This window comes from Otolemur garnettii, unplaced genomic scaffold (genome assembly GCF_000181295.1).
Source record: "Otolemur garnettii isolate 467f Iridium unplaced genomic scaffold, OtoGar3 scaffold00062, whole genome shotgun sequence".
Classification (NCBI taxonomy): domain Eukaryota; kingdom Metazoa; phylum Chordata; class Mammalia; order Primates; family Galagidae; genus Otolemur; species Otolemur garnettii.
Genome location: NW_003852457.1, coordinates 1,575,191 through 1,602,725, shown reverse-complemented (window position 1 = coordinate 1,602,725; position 27,535 = coordinate 1,575,191). Strand labels below are relative to the sequence as shown.

At 47.4% G+C, this 27,535-nt stretch overlaps 1 protein-coding gene across 1 annotated transcript in view; it reads right to left on the bottom strand.

Annotated features, from left to right (window-relative positions):
* TRAPPC9 (trafficking protein particle complex 9) overlaps positions 1–27,535 on the bottom strand; it is a 727,753-nt gene that overhangs the window by 208,632 nt on the left and 491,586 nt on the right. Inside the window, exon 19 of the mRNA XM_003792853.3 lies at positions 21,804–21,914. Coding sequence (XP_003792901.2) covers positions 21,804–21,914 — 111 coding nt within the window. The remainder of the gene's footprint in view (positions 1–21,803; positions 21,915–27,535) is intronic.

Here is a 27,535-nt window from a genome sequence, read left to right as displayed (position 1 = left end):
CCAAGCCTTGAACCTGGAGTGCTCTGACGCCAAGCGGGCAGGCCAGGCCTCTGATGGCACACCAGTGCCATCACCAGCACCCCCCACTGGCTCTTTAGCACTCTGGGCTTCTGATGGGGCAAACAGAAAGAGAAGAAGAGACAGGAGAATCCACTGAGCAGGACCATCACGCCAATTAAACCCTGCCAAGCGAATGCACTAAAATCATAGGCCCTCCTTTAGCCAAGACAGGAAGTCCACAGGCAAGAACCAAAGGCCAAATGACATCCACCCAACACCAGCTGTGATGGGCCTCCTGTAGAGCGGATGGGGTGGAGGTACTGACACAGCCCCTTGCTGAGCTCCTTCCAGGTAGATGGAGGCTTCAGAGGGGCAATGAGGCCACCCTGGCCACTGTTTTGGACCACATAAGACCTGGGAGTCTTAGCAAAGCCTCAAGTTAGGCCCAAGAAAAAGACACAGAGAGAGAGGGCTGTAGGCAGCAGTGAGGGGAGGTAAGTGGGGCATGTGCCCTGAGCACGCCATAAGATGCTCACACAGGCATTGTATGTGTAATAGAGTGGCTCATATAATATTTAAAAGAAATCATTTTTCAGATGTGGAAATCAAGGTTTCAGGGTTAAGTATCCTGCCCAGGGGCAATGGCACACAAATGCTGGGGCCAAGATCCAAGCACAGTCCTGCCTGGCCACGTGGCCTGTGGTCAGCTGAGATAGTTCCCTCCCAACAAGGCTCCTCTGAGCACTACCACACCTCCTGCAGCTTAGATGCCCAATGGCAAAGGTATCCCCAAAGCACAGAAGCCCAGAAAGAGTCCTGTTAAGGTGAGTCTGCACCACATACACTGTCCGAGGGAGTTGACCTGGCCCGTGCCCTCTCCTCCCCAGTGTTCAGAGGGCTTGACCTCTGTTCTTGTCCTAGATGCCCCACCACCCCTCAGCACCCATCTCTCAGTGTTATTTATACCTTTTGTGAGCCTGACTCTCCATAGGCTGACCCCCTACCACCTAGGACTGTGGCCCACCCAAAGGCCAGACCCCACCAACCAGAAAACCCAGGCAGGGAGTCCCAGTACCTCCTTACTAGCTGTTCACTGTAATTTATCAGTCTCTCCACATCTCAGTGTCCTCACTGGGAAACCAGAAGAATGCCTGCCCCACAGAGCTGTGGAGCAGATGGTGCCATGGAGACACATGGAGGCTCAGACCGAGCACTGAGAGCCGAGCTGCCAGTGCCCTGCAGTCCCACAGCAGTGATGCCACTGGGAGCTCGGCTATCACAGGGGCTCCAGGATGAGAGAAGCTGCAATCCCAGTGATGCCCACAAGGGGTTCAGACAAGTGAAGGTTGTTGGCAGGCTTAATTCCCAACTTTTGAAGGCTTGCCTCTAGTTGTCTTCAGTACCAAGTTTCATAAAACAAAGAGATAACAGAAAAACACCTTCTCTTGTGAGCCCTTCTCAGTCAGAGACAGGAAAAAAAAAAGAAAAAGAACAGGCAGATTAGGAGACATCATAATGCGAACAGGCAGATTATGAGACAATCATCCAGTCCAGATGTCCTTTTTCAGCTATATATTTAAGAGAAGAGACGACATTTGAACAGTAAAAGAGCAGCAGGAGCATACCAACCCAGAGCAGCTAAACCACGGGTCTGCACAGCTGCACTGTGCAAGGTTCACTGCACGCCACTGCACGGAGGTGGACCTCGGTGTGGAGCCCAGCCTTAATTTTGTAATATAGCATGGCTAAGTCACTGTGGTTCCAACACCACAGAATAAATTTGATAGACACTCCATAAGCAACAGATGCCTAAGCAAAGGCCCCGACGTGTAGGCCACGGCTGGATTTCTCCATCTTCATCCATCCATCCCACAGGCACCCACGGAGGACAAGCTGAGCAGCCTCTAGGTATGCAGAGTCCCAAAAGGTGCGGCCCCCCTCACAAGAAGTTTAGTATGGGTGGCAAACATGGAAGCAAATTAATAAACCATAAAGAGTTCAATACAAAAACTGAAAATGCATGCAAGTTAAAGAGGAATGCAGTGGCTCACCGTACCCTGGGTGGCCAGGCCAGGCTGCAGAGAGATGAAGGGAGGAGAGAGCGCCCAGAAGGGTGGGAGAGAGCAGGGAAAGGCAGGAGGCACGGCAACTGCGAGGCTGCTAACTTAGCTAACGCAGACCAGAAAGGTCAAGTGGACAACGAAGGAACCTAGGAAAACAATGGCAGAAGAAGAAGCCAGAGGGCCTGTCACCCCCACCCTCTGCAAACTGTTACCTGTCAGCCGCCTTACTAGACAGTGAATTTTCAAGAGCAGAAACTAGTTCTGCTGCCACTGAATCCAGAACCTCACCAGCATAATCTCAACATCTGTCTGAACAAAGGATGGGAGGAAGGAAAGGAAGATGGAGAACTTGTTAGTCGTGTGAAGGAATTCAGACCTTACTGTACAGGTAAAGAGGATTTCCAAAGGGATCACACATAGAGGTGAAAAGACACCTGTGTGGTAGCCCTAAAATGGATGGACAACCAGACGGCATGCAGCCCTGGTAGGCTGGCAGATGGCAGAACCCTAAACAAGAGTACTGGGCAACAGAGCACCCCACAGGCCAGGGCAAGTGAGGCAGGTCAGACACAGCTACACAGAACAGCTGCAGAGAGCTGCGCACACACACAGGGTCAAGGAGGCTGCCCTGGTGCACTGCCTCCTCCCATTGAGAGACACTCCCAAACACTCTTACTCTGGGGTGCTGGGCAAGGCCTCGCTGGCTGAGCAAACTTGAGTCAGAAAATCCGGGAGATGGAACAAATGAAGTGAAAAAATGATACGGCCGGCATGGGTTGTAATGATTTCGGAATTAGTGTCTCCCTCCTCAAGGGAGCACTGACCTGACAGTTTTTCTCCACAGGTTTAATTTTATTGCAGGGCCCACAACGGGTGGTCTCCAGATCTCCAAAGACCACCCCTGCCAGCCAAAGCAATGCCCAGCTGCTCAGCAGAGAAGCCCCAGGCAGTGTGGAAAACTCAGACCAGTGCTTAGATTGCAAGGTTGGCAAAGTGAAATGGGCAAGTGTCAAGTTCAAGGCTGTGCCAAATACATATGAGGCTCCCACGCACCCAGGAGACATATGCATTCCAGTGGACAAAAAGTGAGCAAACCCAAACACACATACAAACAACAAAAGTGGCATAAATGAGCATGGTGATGAACGCAAATAGCACTTTGTACATAACACAAGGTGCTGAAGGGTGTTCTTTAAACAGCTCATATACATATCAAATAATAATAATGCTCACTATTAAACCTGAAAAACACAGAACACAAACCACCCATGACTGTCCCTGAGAACCCATCGCTACACTTCCTTCCAGATACAGGTGCACACATGTTATCTATGGTGATTGATTTTTTGTCTTTATATCATATTCTAAATACCATTTCATATCCCCTCTTGTCCATGTTGTAGTAATAAACTTGGGGTAAGGCTAAAGCTGGGCCTTGACACGGGTGCAGGTGGCCCAGCCTCACATTCCAGTGCCCCGGGACCCTCTGAGGGTCAGGCTGGGTCTCTGTCTGGGGGACACTCCCTTCACACCTTTCACTTACACTTGGGGAGTTTGTTTCTTTTGCCTGTGTCTGTTCCTGTCACTATCTCCTTGTGACAACTGAGCATGGTATTAAAAATTCTATAAGACAATTTCTTGGCAGCTATATAATAGTTAATTGTACAAATGCACCATAATTTACCAATCATGCCTTGTTGTCAGCTTGGACTGCAGTTTAGATATTTTTGTGTGAGAAGAGCTTCCAGGAGGGAACCCCTTGCTGGCTCCCAGGCTTCCCAGGCTCCATGCTGTGTGTGCAGCATGGAGGTGCCTACTGTCTAGACTCCTGAACTTTTCCTAGCAGGACATCTGAAAGTGAAAGGGAGAGGGACCCACACAAACTAAGGCCCTGAAAAAAGAGTAAGTAGTGCTGCCTTCAATTAAAAGGAGATGCCCCCCATCCTTCCAACAGTTCCTTCATACCTGTGGGCTCTAGGGAGCTGTGTCCACTCCCAGAACAAGGAAGAAAGGGAAATGCATATCCTGACCAACATCCCCAAAGCCCACTTTCTGAGACACCACACCCATCAATGCAAGAACACACAACAGTATTTGGAGGCACCACAGGTAAAGACAGTGCCCAGGCCTCAAACCAGAAACACCTGGGTTTAGAACCTGGTTTCTCTCAGTAACATCAGTCTGATCATGTCAGTCCTTCGGCTGAAAGCCCCTGAGCCATCCTGAGTCACCTCCCCGGTGCCCCATGCACCTGAGTGACCCTGTCCTATCCCTCCTCTGCCCAGCATCTGCCTCCTACAGAGCACGTCCCATTGCATGACACAGTGTGGTGGCCTACAGAAGCCCTGGGGAAGCAGAGACCCAGCTCTGGTTCACCGTTAAACCCTAACCCTTAGCGCCTGAGATGGTGGCTTATAGGTAACCTGGCAAACCCTTAACATAGACTGTGAATGAGTAAAATAAATAAAAATGGGAAAATTACTTAACTGCTCTGAACTACAGGCATTATCTGCAGAGCTAGAGTGAATCTACTCATTTTATTAGAATCAGGCACACTCTTTCTAGACACCTAGCATTGGCTGGAATGAAGCAGGTGGTCACATCATCAGCCAGGTTCTAGTGCAGCAGCCTCAGAGGTAGAGCATGGGATCCCCTAGAGAGCAGGGGAACAGCACTGTAACTTATTTCTATGCATTATAGCCAAAGGGATAGGAAAAATTAAACCTTACTACATAATATTTAACGTGCAGACAGAGACACACTCTACTCTCATATGTATTAGTTTTCTATTGTTGCTATACCAAACTACCACAAGCTTTAGCACCTTAAAACAACACACTTATTATTTTGCAGCCCTAAAGCTCAGAGATCTGAAAATGAGTCAGCAACACTGTGTGCCTTTATTCTGGAAGCTCCAGGGGAGACTCTGTCTCCTTGCCTCTTTCAGCTGCTAGAGACTGTTGGCATTCCTTGGCTAACCACCAGCATCCCTCCAGCCTCTGTTTCTGTTCACATCTTCTGACTCTGACCCTACTGCCTCCTTTTTTCCCTTATGAGGACCCTGTGATGACACTGGGCCTACCCACATGACCCAGGATCACCCCCATCTCAACGTCCATACCTTAATCACATCTGCAAAGTCCCTTTCCAGGAACAGGTGTGCTGGGGATTAGGATGTGCCCATCTTGGGAGGAGCACTATTCTGCCTCCCACACAGGCTAATCACTTGCCCCCACAGTGGGCACTGTGGGCAGGTAGAATGAAGGAGGTATGGCCCCTGCTCCTGGGGCGCCCCTTTATTGGGGGACATGAGATAATGGCATGGGGGCAGGGTACATTGAGGAACAATAGGACACAGAGAAGAAAGGACACATCCATGAGGCTAGGGAAGGCCTCAGGGTGAAGAGGGTGCCTGGAGCAGCCCAGGGGGATAAGCTGCAATTCTCAGGACTTGACGGGCAGAAGGAAAGATGCAGGGTGTGTGGAGAACCTGTGTACATCAGACCAGTGAGCCCTGGTTCGACCCTCTGCTGAGAACCCACTGCCACAGGGAGAGAAAATGGCTGACATCTAAGAATCAGAAAATGAAGCCAGACCTGACCAAGCCACTCTGCCTTCCTGAGCCTAGGGATGCTCACCTGTGAGATGGGGGTCTGGGCTGTCCATACATCAGAGACCCCTGCCCTGTGAACACTCCACAATTTAACGGACATAAGAGGCGTTTTCCCCAACAATCATTGCAAATATTCAGAACTGCATCTCTAAAAATAATACAAGAATAGTTTTTTTTAAAAAAACATTAAAAGATGGAATGGAAGGGAAACCTAGCAAGATTATATAACCTCAAGCACTCAACAAATTTTGGGAAAAACATTTGATGGAGACTAGGTTTTTAATTCCCCTAAAACACTAAGCATTTCTAACAAAGAACCTTGACCCCAGTACTATTATTAATACATGCTCTTGAGAAGATCATTTAATGAAAGCTGTAAAGAAATGCTGTTGAAAATCACCCAGTGGTAACCAACTTATTCCATCGTTCCGCACATAACCAGGAGCTTCACTCATATTGATCCAGTGGACACAGGGCAGGGAAGAGCTGGACTGTCTGCAGCTCTTTGGACTGAGTCTGTGCCGAGTCTGCGAGTGGTCTGCCCAGGTTGGCCTCATGCTATGGCCTTGCCTATCTTAGTCCTTTCATCTAGGAGGCCCCTGGGGAAGGGGCTGTCCACCTCTCTTCTGCACACCTCTAACTGCGCTACAAGGCAGACAGCTAGTTCATCTATAGACCCTACACACTGCCTCGCACACTTGGGCATTTAGAAATGATTATTCAATAGGAAAGAACTACTCAGAATATTCTGATGTAATCTGCAATGTACCCTCTGCAGCTTTCAATACCAGGCCTTGTTGTGCTCTCTGAGGTTACAGATTCTTACTGTGTGACAATCTTTGAAAAATTTCCTTTTCTGCAGGCTACAACCTGGGGTGCTATAGCAGCTCCCTGGGCACTCGGCTGCCCCTCCCCTAAACAGACACAGGTCTGCACGCCCTTCTCACAGGGAGTCAGGGGGAGTCAGAAGGAGTCTCAGGGCACAGAGATGCAGAACTTGGGCAAGGACGGGGGGCCTGAGAAAATCTCATTTAGCAAAAAATGATGTATTCATGAATCTTTGATAGTCCTAAAATTCATCAAGAATAAAGAATTAAGGTTTCCACAGCAAGGCAGCTGGGTCTCCCAGTCTCCAGGAGCTCCAGCTAACACCAGCTGAGACTTGCCTCCCCAGTTGACCCCACCCCCCTCCCCAGCATTCCCCAACCATACCCTCTGCTCCCTTGTTCCTGAGACGGCCCCCAGACAGCAGGAGCAAACACAAGCAGTGCAATTACTTTGTGAAAATAGAGAAGGCCACAGAGGGGAGCAAGGAGCCTCTGTGCCGGGTGGCGTTGCTGCTGTGTGCAGACATTCAGCAGGCCTACCAAGGCGTCTGCCTACCTGGAGTGAAAGCACTCCCTTCAGCCTGATCACCAGCCATAGCAGGGAAGGAGGTGCAGCGTGTATACAGCACCTTCTAGCACAACCCAGGCCCAAGCTGAAGAAGATCTGTAAAGGTGAAAAAGTCCTCACTAACTATCACTTTTGAGAATGATAACTTCTAAATAGGACATTTCTGTGAAGTCATGAACAGAGTTCTGTTCAGCCAGTGCCTACAGACACCTCCTCTGGGCCAGCCTCTATATTAGAGGAGAGGGTTCAGGACCAAAAGACAGTCTCTAATCCCAGTGGGGAGGTGGACACAGGGCAAAGTCATGCCATATACTCCAGAACAGGAGACCAGATGCAAAGTGACCTGGACCCAGGTCCTGTCTCAGCAGACTCCTGCGTATCCAGCATGGAAGGAACACAGGACGAACCTGGGCCCAACTCATGGTTCTCTCCGACAGGGCAGACAGCACTCGCCGCAGGGCAAGGAATTCTCTCAACTCAGCTCTCAGACCCTGCGCCCTATTCCCCGGGGATGCACCCTACACCTTCCTCAGCACTGATTCCCACGATGGTGGAGTACACGGACCCAAGCCTGCTCCTTGTTTCAGCCTAGCCTACTGTTTTTCATTACATTTTTAACTTGTTCTCCGAGTCAGTTTCCTCATTTGTCACATAGGTATAAACTTCCCTGCTCTTCAGGGCTGCAGGTAGCAGGATGCCTGGCACCTACTGAATGTTAGTAAATGCCAGACCATTTCTGATCCCCTATATCAAAATGTCCTTCCAACAGAGACAGGGCTGTTTCTGTGTCCTAGCCACAGTCCCCAAGTCCTATAGGTGCTAACAAGCCTCGATTAAAATGACAAGTCCCACATTTACATGCTGAGCGCACGTGCACATCATCACACACCTCTGCAAGTGTCAACCAGGTATTACTGGGTGACTCAGCACAGTACCTGGCATGCTGCCTAGCATAGAGTAAGTGCTCCTCCAAAGTCTGAATGAACACAGGAAGGAGTAAAAGAATACAACGTGAACTAAAAAATGACATGTTAATATAGGACAAGAAAAAAACACACACCCTTCAAAGGGGGCAAAACATTACATATGAAGACAAAGCTTTAAGAAACATGGTAGGTCTCCCCTAAAAATGCACAGGGAGCATGGTGGAGCATAACACTCTCCCACTCGTGCCTGCCCCTTCCTGCAGGACTACCAACCCTTGCCTCACTGCTTTCTGGCTGCCACATAACTTGTTTGGCCAAGAGAACAAGCGTGGAGCAACACTTCCCAGCAGGATGTTCAGGTGCTGTCCCGAGGTCCTTCCCTGCCCGCCTCTTCTGCCTAAACACCAGCCTGTCTCAGTGAGGAAAGGGGTCACTGGATGAAAGCAGGCTGCAGCCATAATGACCCACCTGAGACCAGCACTCAAACTTCCACCAGCCATCACCAACTTCCAGGCCCTTCCTAAAAGGCCAGTCTCATCCCACCCCCACCACAGGAGACCCAGCTTAGCCCTTGGCTCCCAGGCCCTGCTGCCTCTGCAGCCACCACCACCCCCAGACTCTACTCTCTGCCCTGTCACCCCAGCTCTGAACAGAGTCCTCTTCCCTGGCCTTCTGGCCTGGCACAGGCTGTTGTCTCTGGCTAAGCAACCCCCACCCAGTTTACCCTCTGCTAGCCTAGCTCCTCTGACCCATACATTGCCTTTCAAGGCCACATCCACAGAGAAGCTGCCCCAAGGCCCACCGGGCTGGCAGGGGGATGAGCCCTGCTTAGCAGCCAGCCCCTGGGCAGCCCTACAACATGGGGGCCCAGGTCCCTGAACAGAGAACTGCCCTGTCCTCAGCTATCTCACCAGCCCCCCGCGCGCTCGGCAGGATGACGAGCATCTGGCAGATGTGGGGTGAGTGTTAGGGACGAATGCCAGAGCACACCTACATAGTCTTAGTTTTCAATATAAAAGGGGACATGGCTCTGCCACATTCCCCACGGCCACCCCATCCTCATGCCCTCATGCCACCAAAGCTCTGGGGAGAGGTTAACAGAACACATTTCAGAGGACAAATACTTTTAGTTGTCTCAGCTTATAAAGCACCCATGGCACAAGGCTGAGGTGGGGGGGTGAGCCCAAGATTTAATCATGAAGAGGTGGTTCTATACAGAAAAACACTTTATACTTGTTTTTACCAAAGTTTCCCCACAGGAATAGAGTTAAATTAAGAAGATGAAAAGTCATCTGGGAGAATGTGTCCAGGACTCTGGGAGCACAGGGAGCTCTCATGTCCACTAGCAAGTGTGCCCTCTGTGAAACTCTGCTCCTTCTGGGCAGGCTGCCTAGAAAAAGGTCTTCTTCCTCCAAGCCAGCACCCGGCCCCAACAGGCCCCCAAGCAGAATTGGGTGAGGTTTCAGCTCCTCAGGTCACATACCAGTCACACAAGGCATAACCTATACCCCACACTGCATTGCCCCAGCCACGACAAAGCAACACGGGTCACCACTGCTGTGGTGGAAGCATTTCCTATTTGTCCCTCAGCCAGACTGCAGCATTGGAGGCTGGACTCCTGGAGTGACAGAGAACAATTTCAGACCCCAAATAATTTCTTCAAAACAATGTGGCAGATGCAAAGCAAACAGAAAGGGCTTTTCCCCATTGCCAGAATGCTTACAGGTGAGGCAAAGGGGAAGGGGGTCAAAGTTCAAACTCTCCACAGCTGACACTTGCTGCAGCCCCTGGCCATCGCTGCCTCTGTCCAAGTGGCCAGTGCTGGGGCACAGCAGCCCTGATGTCTTTGATGGGAGACAACCAGGTGCTCCTTTCTATCCCCAGCTTACCCAGTGGAGTAGGGGGAGGAGGAAGAAACGGTCCTGCCAACCAGAGAGCAGTGGGTATAAAAGCCACTGTGTTTTATGGCAATGTTTCCACAAAGTAAGCTTCAGATACTAGCATGAACAGGCATCCATCAAGCATGTGTAGAGATGGACCCCATGAGAACTGGCCTCTAAGGCGCCCTGAGAGGTGAGCTCTCAGATGGAGAGTCAGTGCATGCTGAGCGGTCAGCCTAGGGCAGGGTGGCCGTGGGCAGCATTCCCTGGACAGTCCGGGCTTAGGGGCGTTTCCCTGTAAAATTACTTCCACTATCACTGTCTCCATGTCGTTCTCCAAGGAATGGATGAAAATCTTATGGTCACCCTGCCCACCAGCTCCTGCCTCTTCTCAAGGTGGCCATGAGGTCAGCAAGCAAACCCACCTACACAGGCCTGACCAGACAAGTGGCCTAACTGATAAATATATGGAAAAGCTGAAATATTAAACTGATAAGAAAAGAAGGAACATTAAAGTAGGTAAAAATCACTAAAAGATTTCTGCGAAATGAGAAAATGCTGAATGAACAGAAGTGCTTTCCTGCCTCTAGAGGCGCTGACACTAAGAGCAAAAGGCACAGAAGGCACCACACTTGTCTGAGCAGCCCAAGCCCCTCGTCTACCTGGGAGGCTGGCAGGTATGGGAGGGGTTGGGTGGGGACCAGGCCCTGACACTGCCCTAGCAACATTCCCGACAGACCCACTCCTGCACCCCAGCCCCCCAAGGCGCTGCCCCTCCCCCTGCGCCCTGTGGGCCACCAGAGGAAGAAATGATCCCCAAAGGTCATTTTAACATAAATTCCTGGGACGACTGGATATCCACATACAACCAAAACTTAGCTTTTACCCCTCACATCATACACAGAAAATATTTGACTCAAAATGGATTACAGACCTAAATGTAAGATTTAAAATATAAAGAAAATATTAGAGAAAATATCTGTGACTTTAAATTGTACAAAGTTTCCTCAGATATGACACCAAAAACACAATCTATTAAACTGGACTTTATCAACATTTAAAACTTTTGCTCACCTTTAAGCAAAAGACAAATCACAGACTAGAAAAAAATTTATTTCCAAATCACATATGAGCAAAAGACTTTCAACCACACTACATAACAAACTCTCACAACTCAGTAATAAGCAGAACTCTAAACCAGTTGTCAAAAGTAGGCAAAAGCCAGGCCGGGAGGTTCATGCCAGTGGTCCCAGATATTCAGGAAGATAATTTGATGCCAGGTGTTCCAGGCTGCAGTAAGCTATGATTGTGCCTGCACTCCAGCCTGGGTGAAAGAGCAAGATCCTGCCTCTAAAAAATAAGATGTGAACAAAAGACTCAGACACTTCACCAAATGAGTCATCTAGAGTGGCTCAGAGCACCAGAGAAGATGTACATCACTAGCCAGGAGGGAACTGCAGGTCAAAGCCACAGGGAGATACCATGCACATCTCTTAGAAGGCTGAAGGCTAAAACTTACACAAAGTAACCTGTTTGGAGTCTGAGCCCCCTCTGCCTCCTGCAGTGGCATTGGCACCAGAGGCAGTGACACACAGCAGGCACCTGGAGGTGAGGACACTGCCTGCTCCTCTCTGCACCTGTGTCTCTAAGGAGTGGTAGAAGGCAGGGTGGACTGGAAGGGGATCCATGAAGAAAACCGACGGAGAGTCCCCACTGCATCTGCAAAGCAGCACTGAAAAGGAAAATCACTGCACAGGACCAGCCCTCCAACTCCCAGGACCAGCCCTCCAACTAACTTATCAAGGAAAATGAAAGAACGGGAAAAACAAGTTCAACACCACTACAGACACACAACTGGCAAAATCCCACCAGTAGGACTTGGTTTGTTCAATGAAAAATTTGTAAGAGAGAAAAAGATGAAAAGGAAACCTATAGATTAAAAATGGATTTCAGACATGTCAATTTCTTAAACTCTGATTCAGACAAATATTAAAAACCATGACATAGATAATTGGAAATATAAACATTGGCTGGATATTTGTTGACAATGAAGAATTATTAATTTTAACGCATACATATAGGGTGTCCCAAAAGTCACCATACATAGGGAAAATGGAAGATCATAGCTATGTGTACTTTTATTTACCCAAGATTCATTATAAAATAGTTATAAAACCTTCTCTGGATATTGGCCACCTCTTTCAACACACGCAGTTTCTTTCCCACTGTTATAATTGTTGCTATGTATGATAATTTTGGGGACACCTCACAGTATTGTGATTTTTTAAACAGTTCTAGCATTAGGCCAGGCCCAGTGGTTCATGGCTGTAAACCCAGCACTTTGGGAGGCTGAGGCCAAAGGATTGTTCAAGGTCAGGAGTTTAAGACCAGCCTGAGCAACATAACAAAACTCCATTTCTAAAATATTTGTTTTAAATATTAGCCACGTGTGCTAGGCACCTATAGTCCTGGCTACTCAAGAGGTTGAGGTGGGAAGATGACTCGCGCCCAGGAGTTTAAGGGTACAGTGAGCTACGATGACCATGAATTGCTGTTTGTAGAAGCTGGGTGCAAGCACATGTGCCATTATGGCACTTTTGGCATCATTTGAACACATGCATTAAGAAGGCCCAGTGGAGCTCATGTATCTATCTATGCCATGCTACCGCCTGCAAAGTCCTTTCTGGCCCCTTCACAGAAGTTGCTCAGTCCTGAGAGGACTGTGATTGGGATCCTTACTCCCTTGGACAGACAGAGGAGCTAAATGTCAGAGCAGCAGAAGGACAACCAAGGTCCTGACCAAAGACCAGCCCAGCTGGGATTATGACGTACATCTCTGCTCAGTCCAGGACACGCTCTTTTTCCATAAGACAGAAAGAGTCCCTTTCCTAACACATGGACAGAGACATCAGGCAGCCTAGACAGGTGGGTGGGCATCACCCAAGACATCTGACTACGGGGCAGAGTAGCCATCCCAACGCCTAGAAAGGAAGAAATCTTCTAGTAGCCAGACCAACTGGAGCACTGTGATTCAGGGACAACCAGGCCTACAGGTTGAAATGACAAGCCCTGACCAGAACATGACTGACCACTGGTGTCAGTGCTCACTGTGTCCTTCAGGGAAGCAGAAGGCTGACTCCCACCTCATCCCCAGGAACACTTCCTGTCCAAGTGAGGCTTCCTGAAGAACTGGGTGAGCGGGGGGACGTGAGCCTGAGCAGTGAGGGCACTGGTGGACACACGTCCTCAGAGAGGAGGGGGACACGGTGAGCGGCCAGATGCTGCAGCAGAACTACTGACTCACCAGCCAAACACGCCCTGAGCCCAAAATGCCTTGGCCAGAGGACAAACAGGTGGCAGAGCAGAGCTGCACAGGACACCAGGCTGCTGTCCCAGCCTACGGCCTGCCTCCACCTCCTGCACTTAGCTGCTGCAAGTTAGTCACCAGACACAGTCTAAATATGCTGGGGCCTAGGCATCCATCTGTCCAGTCAAATCAGAATGTTGGCAGAGGTGAGGGTAGGAACAAGTATCACTCTATTGTAAAGATCCTCCGATAATTACAATATGCAGCAAAGTTTGGGAACCTCTAGCCCAGCAAGAGCAAGACTTCAAGGAAGAAAACAACAAACTCCATCCAAGAGACCCACAGCACTCAGAAGAGAAGACTTTACTCCTCACAGCAAGACCAGGGAGGGCACAGGGCAGAGCTGTTTTGAAGCAGAGCACAGAGGAAAAGAAGCTGGTGGCTGACGTGCAGAGGGCAGGGTGCTGGCTGCTGTGTGCAGCCTGGGAGGTAGGGGAGCCTCTGCAGACCACACTTGGGCTCTGCCTGAAGCTCCCTGCCAGGTTGTGCCCATGAGGCATTGTAGAAGGCCTCAGGAATGCAGGAAGAAGAAGGGATCTGTACTTGTGCTGAGGGTTTCTTGCCACTGTCAACCCAACAGCACCGCACCTCACCTCCAGAGCCCCAGAAGCCCTTTCCTTAGAGGATGTCCCCAGCCTCTGACTTCTAGGTGTGATGATTCCACACCCCTGCTTGGCTCCCAGCCCCGGGCTGGTGCCTCTCTCTACAGCTGGAAGCAGACACCTTGCTGCAGTCTTCTACCTTTCAGCAACCCAGCAGCTGACTGTATGACTCGTGCACAGCTCCGGGTTAAATCCACTTTCCTGGCAGATGAGGAGAGCACTTTCTCACCCTCCACTTTAGACACCACTGGGGCCTCATTTGCACCATTTGGGGCAAATGAGGCCCCAAGTTACCTTGGAAAAAATCTAGTCCTTTCCACAGCAGGGAAGCAGAGCTCTTAGATGCACCCCTACACAGGCCACAGGTGCTCTAGCTGAGACCCAGGTGCAGACTGGTCTTGATATGGGAAAAGGGGCACCCAAAACATGACAGCATCATCACGAGCTCCTGAGCACCTGTTTTCTCAGCACAGCCTCGGTACTTGATGGATGAACGTCACTACTTACAACAACGTGTAGGACATGGATTATAATCTCTATTTTAGAGAAAAGCAGTCATCAGCTTGACAAGGCCAGGTGACTTCCCCAAGACAGATAAGCCGGCTTGTGACAGAGCCAGACTGCGAAAGGGGTCTGGGTGGGCCCAGCCTTTGTTCAGCAGAGTAAGCAGCAGAAAGCTAGTCTGCAGACAGGAGCAGGTGTGTCTGGGGACGAGCCACACAGTGCACACCTCTCAGACATGGCCCTACCGGAGAAGTCACACAAGAACAGAGGAAAAACCCAGAAGGAAAATCTCCTAAGATTGCAGAGGAAGGCTGTGCAGTGCATGAAACCCAATCAAATAATCTTATTTTTCTTTTCTCGCGAAGAGGAAAGAATTTCTTCTGTCATCTGAGTCAGCACACCACTGCATCTTCCCAAGTATTGAATTTCTCTAATCAAATTGCTTCTCTAGGCCGAACTCTAACATTTCTGCCTTCTGCCTATTAATCATTCGGAGGCTCCTATTGATTCAAGAGCCATCTGGGTTCCTATTAGGAAAACTTTAAAACTGCTAATTAGCAGAGAGGCAGTGTGGAGTGGCAGAGACTCTGGACAGAGAACTTGGAGCCCAGGCTTCTAACAGCTCTCTGCCAGGGACTCGCTAGATGAATTGGAGGCTCAGTTTCCCCTACAGTTGCAGGGACAAGAACACATGGAGATGTTTTCTCCTTGTTTCTAGAAGTTTCTGAACAACTCTCCCGTTTTCCTCTCAGATGAAAAATAAAGCATAATACAGAGGAAATTATAAAAATCACCTTCAATTCAGATGGAAGGGAACACAGAGGGTTGAGAAGTACTAATAATACAAACGAGGCTGAGCAACAACCAGGAATAAGACTTGGCTCCTGGAGCAGTGTCACTCGGGGGACCCACAGGATTCCTTGGAACATTCCAAGGTATCAAACAAAACCCAAAAAAGACAGCTGAGAGGCAGAGCTGGATATCTGAGTTTTGGAGCTGCTCTAGGTGGGGAAAAACAATTACATGGGACAACAGCATGAGCCCCAAGAGAAGAGACTGCACAGAATTCCCAGGAGAACTTCAGAGCACCCTGTGTTGCAGATGCTGAGGGGGCTCTTCCCTGCCCCTCATGCACCAAAGCCATGCTGTGATCCACGAGGTGCACTGGCAAGACAGGCGGCAGAGCTGATCCTTCCAGCAATCCACCTCTCCAGCGACGGCAGTGTTTGGACACAGCCTCTGAACACGGTGCCTCTGCAGCGAGGGGGGACAGAGCAAAACCAAGCATCTTGAAGCACGCAATGAGATAACATCTATTACCATAAATTATAAAGAAGCTTATGCATAAGTGAGGGTTGTCATGAAATTTAATTCTAATGGTTTGATAATTAAACAAAAAACACAATAATTATCATATCTTAATTTTCCAGTAAATTTGCTGCTGTTGACACTGTATCTTCTTAAGAAAGTTCATGCTGCTTCATTCAGAAAAGCTGCTACTATCTGTGGTTATCCCTTGGAAGTGGATGACCAGGGCTGTCCAGATCCATGTGGCTTATGGGTAACTCATGCACAGAGGCCTGCGGCAATGCAATGGTGGCTGGTGCTCAGCCCTTGGGTCTGATTCCAACTGCCTGCACTGTCCCTTGGAAGCCTCAACTTGCCTGACTCATAGAGAAAATGGGCACAGAGCCCATCCCCACAGAGGACTGCAGAAGCCAGGCGTGTGACAGTGTCTTGCATGACACCACTCCTACGACAGAAATGAAAGTTAATAGTGGCCTTCAGCTGCACAACTGGGGATAGTGTTTTTAGTGTCATGACTGATGGTGCAGAGCCCAGGAAATGTAATCACTGCACACCAGGAACCACGAATCATGTCGGGCAAGAGCAAAGTTAACCAATGGTCCTTAATCACAGAGCTGATGCATCAAGCATGTCACACGAACTCACAAGCTGAGATGAGTCACTAATTTCCAAAGGACATTTTAAAGAAGAGATTAGGAAGGTAAAAAGCATTTTCTACATTCATTTGTTTAAATGTTCTAAGACTAAAAAGATATCTCTAAAAAATAATGATGGCAGCGTGCTATTTCCAATTTTTAAAAACTCGATTATTCTAAAAAAAACTCAATTTTTCAGAGTCTGCAAAGAACCCATCCATGCTAGCACTTCACCTGCAGCCCTCTTCAGCATGCCCCCGTCTCATACCACGTGCTCTGGCCCTAGCTAACTCCTACTGTCTGTCCCATCTTGCTGTGGAATGAATACCTGTCCGCTCCAAATCCTCACCCCCAAAGGTGATAGTTAGGAGGTAGGGCCCTTGGGAGGTGACTGGCTCATGAAAACAGAGCCCACATGATCGGGATTCGTGCCCTTGTAAAGTTAGCTCAGGAAAAACCCCTGGCCTCCCCCACAGTGTGAGGGCACAGCAAGAAGGCTCCATCTACAGACCGGGGAGTGGGGCCTTGCCAGATGCAGAATCTGCTGGCACCTTGAGCTTGGACCTGTAGCCTCCACAACTGTGAGAAATAAATTTCTGCTATTCATAAGACACCCATGTCTGTGGGGGGGTTTGTTACAGCAGCCCAAGCAAGCTAAGATGGATTCTATGTTTATGCCACCTCTGCCAGGACGCCTTCTCGGCCACCTTCCTCTGCCCCTCTGTACCTTCAACTGTCCTCGTGCTGTGTCACGATGCCTATATGTGCTCTTCCTCCGTACCAAAGTGTCAGTGTAGTGAAGCACAAGCTGCACCACATCCACTGGCCAGCTTCACTCCCAGCAGACTGAAAAAGTTTGCTGATGAACACAGGAACACCCCGGAAGCCAGAGATCTCACCTGCTCCTCTGCCTCAGCCTTTCTTCTGCTGACTAGCGTCATTCTTAACAATGCTGAATGCAATTTACCAAAGGTCACACGGAGCAGAAAGAAGAAGGATGAACAGAAGTGGTCCCCACAACCCTGCCACAGCCTCTCCCACATCACCCCAGGCTCACATCAAAGTTCCTTCGCTTGGCATGAGACAGATGTGGTTCCCTCTCAGTGATGTTGACCACCTCACTCAGTTTGCTCATCTATAAAATGAGAGCCAATCTCCCTCAGGATGCCTTTAGGAGGTCGACTGTGATTTCACATGGGAAACGGTACGTCGATGTTGCTCCCCCCTTCTTCCCTAGGAGCACGCTGTTCCTCCTTCCTGCTGCCGGGGAGCATCTCTGCCCTCAGCTCTTACACTAGGTCAAACAAGATCGCCTCTTTCTATCAGGAGGAAGGGAAGTAGGCAGGCTCTACTGACTGGGCTTGTTCTCGCTCTCAGACTGCAGACCACCCTTAAATGCCCAGGTTCTGCAGAGGGCAGCATCAATGCCACGTGAATCCCGGGAACATGGCTCTTCTTTTCAGACTAGGCTGTGCTCTCTCTAGAACAGCAGTTCTCAACCTATGGGTTGCAACCCCTTTTTAACAATTAAAACAAAGGGTTGAGAAAACTGCTCTAGAAGAAAGCACTGTGCACCTACGCTCTTCCTAGGGAACAGTAAGTGCATCGCTCACTGCCGTCCTGGTAAAGAGATAAAGATGGAGTCTTGAGCAACACTAGCATCCACCCACAGCAGAGCCCACCCTCTGCCCACTTCAGAGTGGCAAAGCCCAGGCAGAGAGAAGCTTGCTTGGGTGTCTAGCAAAGCCCGAGGAGTGGCAGGAAAGGCTCCTCATAGGAGAATGGGAGAGGCAGGAGAGGCATGAAGCTCGGGGCTGTGGGAAAGACAGGACACTGAGGAGACAAAGCCTGGATGTATCAGGAATTGTCTAAGGCCATGGTCTGCAGGTGCTGTCCGGTAACATATAGCTACCGCCCCTTTCCTCTGGGCCCCTCAGTGAAGGTTTCTGATCCCAGGAGGCTGGCAAGGCAAAAGAGGTTTAAGAAAGGGAAGGGAAGTACTTCTCTGCATGCTGACTCTCAGGGTTTAGACCTCCCAAGCAAGGACTCATGGCAGAGTCACCCTGGGTTAGCGGGTGTCTTTGGCAGTGGAGACACTGGGGAAGGTACCCACGATGATATCCCAGAGCAATGGAACCTCTAGTCTTCCCACAACCTCCAGTCGCAACCTCTAGTTTTCCCACTGCTCCCACTGCCCCCAGGATAACAAGATGCCTTGGTCAGGCACAGAGGTGGGACTGCCCTAGAAAGAGCAGACACTTGTCACACTGTGGCACTCCCCAGCTGGGAGAAGTCCTTATTTATTCATCTCAGCGCTCCTGGAGCCTGCTGCAGGACCACACCGCAAGTTCTTGAAGTATCAATATTTATTGAATGAATATTTTATGAATGAATGAAAGAATATATAAGTTAGGAACATTGAGAAATGAGAATTTAAGCAAAAAACTTAATAATGCAGAAAGCTGAAGCACAGGAATAAACGACAATTATTTGCAACTGGGACTGCTAATATCACTCAGCCTTCCCTTGCCAAGAATGATTCAAGCTTACTATACTGACAAGCTTAGCAATTTATAATTTTTGAAAAATGTTTCATATTAGTGTCATAAGAAGAAAAGATTTATGTTCTTTGGGTTCTTGGGCTACATCAAAATACCTAGACACAGCAGAGAAGAGACAGACAGGTCACTGCACAACTGTGGACAACGTCACAGGGGCCCACACCTGCCAGTGGCTTAGACCCCAAAGGATGCAGCAGTGACTTCTAAAGCACCTGTCTACCCTCAGGGGCCGGAGACACCACATTCAGCCACAGCCCTCATGGTTCATACATGGAAGAGTACAGGAGCCCCCCCACACACACCCACATCTATGTGAGGAGTTCTGTCTGGGGGAACAAGCACAAGATGATCTTGAGAAGGAGAGTTAACTGGCCCCTCTCTAAGTAAGACCATAAATTGCCCCCAAGCCATTGGACCTCTCGCTTCCAACTACAGGGCCACAGGGCCTGACTTGGCATTCGTGTATGTCATGAACAGTCATCACATTACATATGAACACCCTAGAAACCACCCACACTTAGTGCATTAACATGAAAATGAAGAAGTGGAATATTTACACAATGAAATATTAATAGCAGTCAAAATGAAAGAACTAGATTTATATTTAGCTCTAAAGGATAATTCTTACTTTAGAAGTTTTCAAAGGATATACATGATATGGAATCACGTCATTAATAAAAAATGCTCTTAAAGTAATGTTTGGTTGTGGATATACATATATATTACACAATAAAAGTATACAACACATGTGTGAGTGATACCATCACCACCAAGTCAGAAACCCCCCCTGAGGAGGAAAGAAGATGGATACGGGGTGAACGGGAGAGTGGGGTTTAGCTATTTTTTTCTTTTGCTTATTTTTTCCAACATTTTCTCATAAAAAATTTAAAATACAAAGTTTGAAACATTTTACAGTGGACATATTGTGTGCCCACTGCAAAGTGCTGCTGTGAACACCGTACCCTCACCTGCTCACCTCACCTGTCCCTCTGCCCACCCATCACCTACCTAATATTTCACACATCCAAAGACTACTGCAGACACCACCCACAGACCCCACATCCTTCAGTCACTGAATAGAGTTCAACATTTGTTCACACTTTTTGAAATACAGAAAATCTCAAGTGAACATTTGCTGACTTTCCCAAACATACACGCTTGTGTAGCCCAGACCTCTACTGAACCAGACCTTGGGACCACCACCTAGAAAATCACCCCGCCCCTTTCCCACTCAGATCTCCTAGAAACCACTCCAGAGGGAACTGATGTTGCTATGACCTTTTTCCATAGTGGACTGGTTTTGCTTGGTCTAAGATCTCATGTAAATGTAATCACATGGACTGTGCTCTTTGGGGTAAAGTCCCCTTCACTCAGCACAGTGTTCATGAGACTCACTCGTGTGGGTCTGTGTACAAGCCATCCATTCATTCTTGCTGCAAGGTACCATCCCATGTGCAAGAAAATACCAGCACCTGTTTCTCCATTCTCCTATAATGGACACCCGGTTCTTTCTATTTTTTGGCCAGGAATATTTTTGTATAGGTCTTTCTGTAACTCTGTTTTATAGCTTTCTTGAATAAATAACTAGGGTTGGCCAAATGTGGTGGTTCACTCCTATAATGCCAACACTTTGGAGGCTGAGACAAGAGAATTGCTCAAGGCTAGAAGTTTAAAACCAACCTGGGAAACATAGTGAGATCCTGTCCTACAAAAAAATAATCTTTTTAATTAGCTGGGTATAGTCACATGTGCCTGTAGCCTAGTTGGAGGCTATACTGAGTTCTGATCTGGCCACTGTACTTCAGCCTAGGTGACAGAGCAAGACCTTGTCTCTAAAAAATGAATAAATAACTAGGGTTGAAATAGTTGGGCAAAGGGTAAGTATATGTCTAGTTTTATAAAGAAGTACCAGATCTGTTTCCAAAGCAGTGGCACTATTGCACATTCCCACAAACAAGGCATGAGAGTTCCAGTGGCTCCATGCCCTCTCCAACATCTGGTGGTATCTTTTCTACTCTCACCATGTGTAGTGAGTATCTTATTGTGATTTACATTCACCTCTCCTCACTGACTAGTAATATGAATGTCAGTTATTTCTTAAAACATTTTATTTTTTTTAAATAAAAGAGAGATAGAAAGAGAGACAGATCCGGAGCAAAGAAAGCAAAATGCTTAAACTAGAACATGGACTTGTTAGTTTCTAAATTATTTTGTGTATGTTTGAAGTGTTTAGAAATTTAAAATAAAAAATGTTATTCCATCTCTAATTCCATCTCTGAGAGTATGCCCTCACAACCTAGGGTGGGCTTGGCGGCACAGCATCTTGGTACGCAGGAAGGCCTGGGGTAGAGAGACAGGCTCATCCAAGGGGCTATTTCATAGAAGGATGACATCTTTCCAAAGTCACTGAGCTCTGCCTGCCTGGGATATCTCCGAGCGGCCCTGGCTTTGCTTCTGGCCAGTTCTCACTTCCACCTCTGGACCCCATTCACCTCTGCTGGCCCAGGGCATTTCCCTGGGCTCGACAGTGCCACCCCTCTCTTCCTCCATGACTGGGCTCAAGTGGCAGTGCTCCTCTCTGAAAGGTATGAGACTAGCCTATCTTTTATTAGAATTAACTCTTCAAAGGAAATCCTATTGATGTTAATAATACAGCTTCCAAATCAATGCCAAATTTTAAAAGTGTAAGATGCTCAGATGAGTCAAAGTCTTCAAATGTGGTATCTGAAAGCATGTATTGCTGCTGCCTCAGACAGATACCTCCTGGTTTACCCACCTTATAGTTGTCTCAAATTTGAAGCCAACGCAGACAAATAACTACTATAGTATCTCTGAAAGGGAGATGAGACTGGACCATTCCATCCTCCAAAATGTCAGAAGGTGAATATATCCACAGTATCCCCAGCAGGGTGGTGAAAGCACAGAGATGTGGGACATGGGGACACTCACCGCTGGCACTCGCCGGCATGCAGGACAAGCTCTTCGTTGCTCCTGGCACTGACAGTCAGCTCATGCTCAGTGGAGTTGAAGACGTCCAGGAGCAGGTGGCACTGCCGGGTGCTGTGTTGAAAGACAGAAAGTTCAGAACCCTCTTTGATGGCCAAAGAGGAGTGACTTCACCTTTCCTTCCTCTTCAAAGGTACCTTACTACTTAGGATGTACAAATTGCGATTACGAAAGTGCCAAATGCCATCGGGCTTAGAGGATCACTGGGACTCACTCTGAACACATGTGAACTCTAAAAAGGAGGTTTGGGCACCAGGTCCTCTGAGGTCCTGGGGACATGTTCTCACAACCCAGTAATCCCCTATATGAAGTGACCTTGGGAAGGTCACTAGAGCTTTCCGAACCTTGGTATAAAATGACATCTAGAATACCTGACTCTTAAGCCCCAGAAAAATGCCAGGCATATAGTGCCAATCACTACTGCTGTGTCTGAGTCAGGATCCTTCAGCTGACAGGCACCAGGAAAGGTGCCGGGTGCTGCAAGGTGAAAACTCACATGCTGGCTGCTGTACACACATCCACCATGATACAGTTTAGACATCTGTCCCCCCTAAATCTCATCTTGAAATGTGGACCCCAGTGTTGGAGGTGAGGCCTAGAGAGGGTGGACCCTTCACGAATGGCTGGGTGTCCTCCCCTGCAGGAATGAGTGAGTTCTGGCTTTACTAGTCTCCGAGAGTTGGTTGTTCACCTCCTCCCACCTTGCTGCCTTCCTCACACCATGTGACATGCCGGGTCCCCTTTGCCTGAGCCAAGAGTAAAAGCTCCCCGAGGCCCTCACTGGAACCAGATGCTGGTGCCACACTTCTTATACAGCCTGTAGAACCCTGAGCCAAGAAAACTTCTTTGCTTTATAAATTACCCAGACTCAGGTGTTCCTTATAGCAATGAAAGGACAGACCACAAGCTTCTCATTCAGGGGCTCCATCTCGCTCCTCCTTATCATGATGGCAAACACCCAGCTTTACTCACCACCCATCCAAACCCTACTCCTTTGTTCACTGCAGAGGAGAGGAAGATGCTCAAGAAACTGTTGGTCCTTGCAAGGGGTAATCCACATGGCAAAGTTCTAGCCAATGGGCTTCCAGAAATGTCATCCTAATGAAATACAGAGCCCTGAGAGAAGGCTTTACCCCTCAGCCTCTCTCCTTCCTTTTCTGTCCTTTCTAGAAATGGGCTGGGTGTCTAGAAACTGAGCTACCATTCAGAGATAAAGAGGACAACCGCTACCAGCTGTGGGTGTCAGAAGGGGCCTGAGACAGGCTGCCCTGAGGGGCAGCTCCATGTGCCTCTCTCCCTACATGCTTACCAGCTACACATGAAAATGGGAAAAAAGCAAAAACACAAGTCATTTGTGTTAGCCACCATTTGTTAAGTTTCCATTGCAGTCGACCATCTAGAACTACCAGTCTCGCAAATACCAAGCATCACAGCTAGCACAACAGGAGATCAGTTGAGTGTCTGCTGACCTAAACCAGTGGCTGTACCCAAGCCAGGACAGGCGGAAACACAGCCTGTCAGAGCCATTTGTGTAGAGGAGCAAGCTAAACAGTGCTCCTTGCAGGGAAAACACTCAGAGAGAAAGATCTGTGCTCTGGGTCACTTTTAGCTGAGTGTGAATTCAGGACACAGCCTTCCAGAGGGCAGTCAAGGGCTCAGTGTGCTTCCCGAAGAGGAAGGCAAGGCTTTGATGGCTAGTAAAGGGAAGTCTAGACACAGTGGACAAGGATGGCCAGCCCTGCTGGGCACCCTGATGCTCCTCTCACTGGCCCTGAGGTGACCAGGAGGCTCTGGAGAGGCCCAGCATGCTACAGGGATAACTGAGACCTAGGACTCGGGACTCAAACCTGCAGCCTTCACTGGTAGACAGGACCTGTGTTCTCCTAAGGCCTGCTGTCCTCTGCTCATTCCAGAGAAGGGAACTAAGGCACAGAGGGTGCAAGGATGGCTCCACAGGTTCACACACACATGCACGTACAGCCACTGTCAAAAGGCCCATGAAATGCCTTTTTTTTTTTCAGAATGCCTTTTTTCTGATGGTGTGTGATCTACCCTCAGAAGGGAAAGCAGGGAGCACAGTTACCATTTCTATGGCACACTGCAAGGTGAACAGGCACAGCAGGTCTTTAGAGGGTTCTCCTGGGACTTGGGGGATAGAGGATCTTCCCTAGAGGCTCAGAACTTGGAAAATATTCCCCAGTTCTGACAAGAGGGCTCCTTCCTGAGATCACACACAAAACAGCTTCAAAGAATGAAGATCTATTCCACCATTGCCATAACTTCATGAAATCTTTAATCACAGCAAAATCTTTCATCAGAAAAGGGAACTCGTAAAACATTTATCAGAAAAGGAAAACTGAAGTGATTTTTAAAAGCCTGGAATAAAAGAATCAAATATATGTTGTTTTCACTCACAGAATACGCTACTTAGAAAACTGCACAGGAGCGAACAGCATCAATGCAAAATGGATTTTTTTTGTCCTCTTCTTTCTTCTGACTCACTGTTTGAGTGTGGGGGCGGCTCGAGCTAGTGTCCCCACTCCTTCTAGTTGTTGACATTATGATATATTGGTGGATCTTGGCTTTCTATCTGTTATTCATGAATAAATTTCCTTTCCCAGACTGCACCAGCATTTTGTGTCCACCATAATGTCATTTGCTCTGTGTATCTTTCCGTATCACTTTGGATGATCTGTTTTAAGGCTTAGGTTCTGCTGGAACATACAGGTAATGTTTAATTCTTATTTTCTTTTTGTTTTTGTTTTCTGGATCTATCTTTCTGAAGTATGGGAAAATCCAAGAAAATTTCCTGAAAGAAGTAAGATCAGAACAAGCCTTTGAAAGACAGATACACCTGCCTGGTTTCCAAGAAGGAGGGAGCACAGGCCCAGTAGCACCAAGGAGCACGATCATCTGGGGAACCTGCCGTTGGGCTGAGGGAGGGGAATGAGGCTTATCAGGAGAGAACGAGAAGCACATTCCAGCAAAGAGGAGCAATGTGTGTCTCACTGCCTTGATATACCGTGTGTGCATTATTTCTTCAGCCCAAAATAAGGAACTTCATTAACTAATTCTTCTAATGAATATCTGCTGAATCCCTCTATGAGCCAGGTATAGGTTTAGGCACTTGGAATAGGGGTGGGAACAAGGAAGACTAGATCTTTGCTTTCATGGACATTGTGCTCTGTGTACAGGGAGGGCAGAAAAGATGGGGGAGTTAAAAATGCAAATTTAGCCATTTTTTTGTAAAGTTAGAGAAAGAGGGGTTTAAAAAGACTACTGAATAAAAGACTAAGACACCAAATGAATAATTTTCCTACACATCAATTTAAAACAACTACAGATAAAATTTTTAAGAAAATAAATTTATAGCCACAATGCAGATAGGAATGAATTTAACAAACTATACACAAGATGTTTATATAGAAAACTATAAAGCAATAACAGAGAAAATGACATGAAGGCTGCGTTGACCAGTTTGATGGAAGTATTTCGGATTGCATGTGAAAACCCCACACTGTACCCCAGAAGTGCATTAGTGTACATAGTTACCATTCAATTAAAAAAAAAAAAAAGAAAAATCAAGACAATACAGATAATTTTTCATAAAGTTAAATTTATTAAAACCTTTTTAAAAGAATGACCTTTGCCTTTCCTTTTCGATTGTGAGGATGTTCTTTCTGTATGAATTGAAAATAATAAGTGATAGTTCTTGTATCTTTTTAATGACCTATTCAGCAAAATCAAAAATCAGTAGCCTTAAAAAAAAAAAGAAAGAAAATTATAAAGTTTTATGAAACTATATTAAAGAAGATAAAATAAATGCAGCGATATATAGGGTGAGTATTCCTTATCCAAAACATTTGGGACCAGATGTGTTTTAAATTTTGAATTTTTTGCATTTTGAAGTATTTGCATTATATTTAGCAATGATTCTAAATTGGAAGATCTGAAACCTAAAATACTGTGATGAGGACTTCCTCTGATGTTGTGTCAGCACTCACAAAGTTTCCAGTCTCTATATTGTTTATAAACATTCAATTTTGCAGCAGTCATTTCCAACAAGAGAAGAAGAGACCTCGTGCTAAGGAGAACCATACAGAGCTTTAAATGAACATTTTTATTTCTTTAAATAAAAAAAAAAGCAAGGGTCAAGTACAGTGGCTCTACCTATAATCCTAGCATTTGGAAAGGCCAAGGGGTGGGGGATTACTTGAGGCCAGGAGTTTGAGATCGGCCTGAGCAAGGAGACCCTGTCTCTGCAAAGGAATAGAAAAATTGGTCAGTGTGGTGGCATGTGCCTGTAGCTGGAGGCTGGACTGAGGCAAGAAGGTGGCTTCAGCCCAGGAGTTTGAGGTTCAGTGAGCTATCGAGAGGCCACTACACTTCTAGCCTGGGTGACAGAGACCCTGTCTCAAACAAAACAAAAACAAAAACAAAAAAAACCTGGCAAATATACTATAGTGAAATCTTAAAACTTAACAACCTTTGTGGTAGATATCCCTTTCTTTACATTCCTATACTTGAGGTGATTTATAAGAAGTATTTTTAAAGTCATGTAGAATATTGTCTCAGTCTGAGCAGAATCTGAGAAAACATTCTGCATAGAGCTGAGGTTTGAGGAAGAGACGTGAAGAGGAGGGGTGCGTGAGCAGAATGGGGCACAGGGCACAGTCAGTGTGTGTCACTGAGCTGTTTGCCTCCACCACACTGTTCCCTCTGAGGAGCTGTGCACCTGAGGTGCAGAGCAGAGAATAATTTCTCCACCAACTCTTGCCCTTACTGGCCAATCTTTCCCCAGAGAGGTCGATTCTCTCATACTTCATGCATGCACTGTGCAGAGTGAGCACCCATGGGCATCAATTCTTAAATGCCTCAGAGAAGGCATTTAGAATATTCTAGAAAGCAAGAGATGCTCAGCACAGCTGAGGTGAGCTGTTGTCTGCAGAAATCTCGTTGCCATGGCAATGGCTAGTGTAAAAAGTAGGCTACTATACCAGGCAGGGCACAAGACATACATGACACAAAGACTTTTTAAAAATTAAGTGAATCTCTTAAAGGCAAACAGAAATTTTAACACTGACTTCATATATAATGGGAAAGGAAGGCCTCTCTGAAGAAATGTTTTATTTGAGGTTCAAAAAAACAAGAAAGCAATCCTGTGAAGGTCTTAGAAGGGAGCTTTTCAGAGAGAATGAAAAAGTAATGCAAAAAGTCTTAAGGCACAGCACGATCGAGGGAGAGGAAACGCAAAGAAGAAAGTGGGGCAAGATTAATAATGGAGGAGAGGTTGTGGGGATACTCAGATTTTATTCTAAGTGTGATAGGAAGTTATTTTGAGAGTTTTAAGCAGATGAGTGACATGAATTGGTTTATGTTTAAAAAAAAAAAAAAAGATGAGCTACAATTCCGGAAATGATGGAGTAAGCACAATTCACCCTGTCTCTCCTGCTAAATGCAACTATAAATCATGGATAGAATGCAAGGAGCTGAAAAGCAGACTCAGAAATTGAAGAAGGCAAATCACAGTGGGAGGCCAAAACTGAAGCTGTTCTGAGTGGGCAGTGAGCTCCGTGTCCCTCCAATACTGCCTGGCCTGAACTGAAAGGCAGCCTAGACCGCAAAGGTGTGCGCCCTGAGGATGGCTAGAAGGAGCTCCCAGCACAGCGTCTCAT